Below are 5,000 nucleotides of genomic sequence, written 5' to 3'. Positions count from 1 at the left end.
CGTACGTTGTACAATAGTACTTGACCGTAGTCCTTGGCCAAGAAACTAATCTTAGCCAAAAGCCCGAGAAGCGATCAGGAAACGGGATAATTAGGTAAAAAAATTGTGGGGATACGGGATTTTTAATCTGGAGGTGTGTGTGGGGGGGGGGGGGGGGGTAGAATTGAGAAGATACGGGATATTTTTTAAAGTAAGAACGCATTGCGTGTGGTAGTGCAGTAACTTGACAGTGTTTTTTTCCATAACTGTCAACTGAGTGGCATTTTGTTTTTTCCAGGAGATTCAAGTCCTTGCACAGTATGTAGCTCTAATAGTACACGACATTGTTTGGTATCGTAAATCATTACGGTGCCATGGTAGACATCTTTGCTATATACCCTCTAAGAAGACATGTGGTTCAGTAAAATACTAAGCCCAGAACGATTGAAGAAAATAACAGGAAATCGAGAAACATTTGGCTTCAAAGCCGATATGTTGATCATTTACAACTTCTTTTTCACAACAAGCTTAAGCGTGTACTCTGAGCTTCTGACACCTTTCCAAGACCAATGTTACTAAAGTTTTTTTCCCTTTCCAGCGGGGTTAGTATCTGGATGGGGGACGTTAAAATATGCGACTTTTGCTGTCAGGAACATACGCCCAAAAATTCTATTTTAACGCTCAAAAATGCGAACAAAGCAAGGTACAGATTTTGCTAGCCTGCTTTATGCAAAACAAATATTGACGAAAAAGTAAATAAATATTAATATGTAGTTTTTAAGGAGAGCAGAAGGAACTTTTAGGAAGTGTCGATCGAGAATAAAACAATTTGCCATCAGTGAAAAACATTTCGGGAGATTTTTGTTACGTTCCATCAGAGTTCAATTTTTCTATCGTACTTTTGGTCATACAAGTAAAATCACAAAATCGAAAGTGACATCGATTTTAGCGGCCGCCTGTGATCAAGTTATACCTTGCGTGTTTACTGACAACTCACGAAACAAAGGATGCACTGATCTGTGACAAAATGACGGCATAACACCTGGTTTTTGTTAGTGCGTTTTTTTTTCTTTCAAGTGTTATAAAGTTCGACAAGATCTATGTGCGAATTTAACATAAAGATCACAATCGTTGATGCTAGTCCAAGTGTCAGCTGAAGTTAAGCTCCTCCGAATGAGGTTAGTACTTGGATGGGGGACGGCTGCGAAGTCCCCGTGACGGCGATAGCTAATTCGTTTTTTTAAAACTTGATTTCATTTTTTATCTTGTTTGGCCGTTCAAAGCTATTTTCTTATTTTCTTTCTACATTAAAACGGCGAACAAACTGGTTCCCAAGAAATATTGGAGTAAGTATTCGTTCTATGCAAAATGCTTCTAATGAAGTATTCGTTGTATGCAAAATAATAATGTTCACAGTGGAACACACAAGTACGAAGCAAGATCTAGAAATAACGTAGAAAATTCTCCTTACCTTTAAAGCTTGCCTTTCTCAAAGAAAAAGCATCTATCCCCGGGGGGGGGACTCCCATATGAAACAGACGGGGATGCTCGTCGTCTCGCTTAGGGGTGTAAATTTTGGATTTTGGTCTCGCTTAGGGTGTTCCGGGCAAAGCGCCAATATTTTATGCCACCAAGGTCTCGTTTAGGGTTCCGCGAAGTAACACAGAATTACGCGAAGAGAAACAGAAGTCAAATTTCCTTTTAAATTTTCTTTTTAGATAAAAGCATTAGATGATTATGCCTTTTTATCATTAAATCTCATTGCGTGTCATATTTTTGTGTTTTTAAACGGTCTCTTTTAGGGGTCAAAATTTGCTTAAGCCACGCCTAGATTGGTCTCCTTTAGGGGTTAAATTCAAAATTTCCGACGAGCATCCCCGTCTGTTTCATATGGGAGTCCCCCCCCCCGGGCATCTATCCACTTTATCGAATAGTTTAATACTGAAACAATCATGGCGGACGGAAAGATTCTATTATAAATGTTTGCTTTCACCAATCTGACGGAAGTGTGTCACGGTGGCTGAGTGGTCTAACGCGCTGGCCGAGAAAAATCGTGATGGCTTGGGAAGTATAGGAGTTCTCCTCGGGGCAAGGAAGTTTGGAAATACCGTAGGGAATATAAAGCAGTCCACCCGATCGGGGATTAATTCAATATCCGTGGGGTATGCACATTTGTGACTACCAACAAAAAAAAGACACCTGCCCGGTTTTAAGACGTGGATGCCTTCGGCATTCCACGTAATAAGCTCATACATCGACCCAACCTGCGTTAACACCTCCAGGCGTCTTGTCTATGTTTGCGATCAACATGAAGGAAAGAGTTAATACGAAATGAGGCAATGTGTTCTGAGTAGATCTTCTGGTCATTCAATTAAGAAGTGTTCTAAGACAGTGCGAGATGTTGAGTCATTTTAAACCCAAAATCCAGTAAATTATTCTAAAAAAGCTTAGTACCTGTTTGCAAAAGAAGTGAGATTCATCATTTCCTTCACACATATGCAGAATGACTTGATTTTGATCCCTGTTTAACCATGTGACTGTAACATCTTGATTGGAGATCCAACCCACATTCACTACATAATGGTCACTACAAAACCAAAGGTAAAGGTAAAGGTACACGTTATTTAACGTCAGAAGTTCCTTTACTCTCTAGAGAGTACTCTCCCAGGAAGCTGACGGTGCGCTCATTTTACCCCCCTCTTTCCATCAGTGCTCCGTTTTAAGGGTATTTAAAGCTACTTAGGCTACACTGAAAGGAAAGAAGTCGAAACAAGGATGTGAGATCCAGGGATCGAACTCGGGACCATTATGCACCAAGGCCGCACACTTGCCGACTGTGCAACCCTTGCTCCTTATTTTACAACTTTTCAAAGATTTTAAGAAATGAGCACCACGTGTACAGCCAAGCCTTGTCTATAAGAAGGACATCATGACTGATCGAGTGACTCAGTAGCACCATTTGGTGTTTAATACGAGCAGTTGTCGCAAAAATAAAAATGATTCTTTTAACTACTGTATATAGCTTTGTCTCGAGAATGCTATAAAGCCAACCGCTGCTTTGAAAGCAACAAACACTGCAAGCAAACACCTGTGGGTAAGTGACTCTGTCCCTAATATTCAACCTGGTAATAACACAGAAATATGCCCAAATCTCAAAACTTAAAGTAACAACTTAATAAACCTTATCAAGACTTTTTTACAGTGCAATGCGCCTTACTGTGGTCACCTAAAAGGTTTTTTTTTACAAATTATCAGCCAATCAGGGTGTGCAAATTTGATTGACAATAACGCCAACATGCAAAGTTCATACGGCTGTAAGTTGAACACCGTTGCATGGGCTGTTGAGTTGACGCATTTACACATAGTTGTCAAATGTGACAGTTTGTTGGGTGGCCACGGTAAGGCACATTGCACTGTAATAGTACCAATGTAAATGTCTTACATGTTCATGAAGCTAGCTGGTTCAGGTAGCTCAATCACTTTTTCATGTTCAAGGTCCCTAACAAACACTTTAACTGTGGGATTTGGGTATCCAGATTTGGGGTACGCAATTTTTCGAATGGTGGTGTAAGAGTCCTTGCTGCTGCCATACCACGGGAACTGATACCATGTGACTGGAGTGTCGTTAAACTGAATGTAAGCCAGGTATCTGCTATCGGGTGAAAACCAAAGGGCATGGTCTGAATTAAGCACTTCCTCTATTAACAAAAATAAAGAAGTATATGTATTAATTAATGCAGTAAGCTGAAGTCTCATTGACGTTTATCCTAAAACGGTCATATTTTTTGAGTGCATGCATTAGATGCTTGAGTTCTAAAGCACCCCACACTAACAAGTAAAAACATCGGGCATTAGAAAGAGCAACATCTCTTAACCCATTGACAGTCCCTGGGGGTGAGATGTGACACTCATTTTAATCCAGATGTCAATGGGATTAAACTCACTCATAAACCCATTGACCCCAGGGCTTGAAATTAGCAAAAAAACCCAGTTGCAATTTTGCGACAAGATACGAAAATGTAGTCGCAATTTCGCAAAATTTAGTCGCAAAATCAACACGCTGCATTGTGTTGTCAGCTGTGTAGCAAAACAAAATATGAGCTCACAATACTTGTGTTGAAAGAAACCGCTGAATGAATAGTTTTCATTGAGAGCATTACGCAATTAAAGCGGAATAAATACGACAATACACAGTATTTAGAAACAGTTTCATTAATGACTTTTATATTTTTTCCCTACTTACCGCTTTAAAACTATACCGGAAGATTTAAAAATTATCACATTACCCACACCTTCCTATAACCCGCACCAACAACTGTTTGCGGAAAAATCAACACTGACATTACCCGCGGGTAATCGCCCGGAAATTACGGTAGGAGCAATAACGTTTTTGGCCTAACTAGGCCTGAAACGATAACTAATCTCAAAATCCAACCTTTGTTGGTTGGAAAAGGTATTCTTTGTATGGTGGGGTCATACATGGTGTTTTGGTGTCTCGTTTCACGGTTTCGGTGTTTAGTAATGTCTGGTAAAGTCATGTTAAAATACAGTGTGCACTGTATATTGCACACAGGTGAACAACTGGTCCTGCATCCAGTCCATTATACAAGTGAAGAACACAGCCCTTAAAATAAGCCAATCACAGAGTGAGTACTACAGTACAGGAAAAATGTACTAAAGTGGCTTTTCCTTTTACCTTGGTACACCCAGTCAGGAATGCCATTAAATATCTTGTGTTGTATGCCACTATCAGTTAGTCGTTTAGCATCAGCACTGGTTGGTGAATCCAAGTAATATATGTCATTTCCATAAACAAACACCTACAAAGAAATAGTGAATAATGTGAAGATTTAAAACAGACTGAAGAGTGTCAAGCAGAAAAAGTCTAGAATGCTTTCACTCCAGATTTCTTCATCGCAATTCCTTTCCACAAGCACATGGCACATATCCAAAGTGGAGATTCAAATGCCCTTTTCAACATTAGTATTGGTAAAATAACTATTTTAAATCAAACAAAACAT

At 39.6% G+C, this 5,000-nt stretch overlaps 1 protein-coding gene across 1 annotated transcript in view; it reads right to left on the bottom strand.

Moving 5' to 3' along the window:
• LOC138049681 (prolyl endopeptidase FAP-like) overlaps positions 1-5,000 on the bottom strand; it is a 44,801-nt gene that overhangs the window by 21,049 nt on the left and 18,752 nt on the right. The window contains exons 7-9 of the mRNA XM_068896081.1: positions 4,676-4,799; positions 3,422-3,677; positions 2,434-2,566 (exon numbers count right to left, since the gene is read on the bottom strand). Of these exons, the coding sequence (XP_068752182.1) occupies positions 2,434-2,566; positions 3,422-3,677; positions 4,676-4,799 (513 nt within the window). The remainder of the gene's footprint in view (positions 1-2,433; positions 2,567-3,421; positions 3,678-4,675; positions 4,800-5,000) is intronic.

The sequence above is a fragment of the Montipora capricornis genome, chromosome 5 (assembly GCF_036669925.1).
Source record: "Montipora capricornis isolate CH-2021 chromosome 5, ASM3666992v2, whole genome shotgun sequence".
Lineage (NCBI taxonomy): Eukaryota > Metazoa > Cnidaria > Anthozoa > Scleractinia > Acroporidae > Montipora > Montipora capricornis.
Note: the sequence above shows the minus strand (reverse complement) of the source record. Positions and strands in the feature narration are given on the sequence as shown.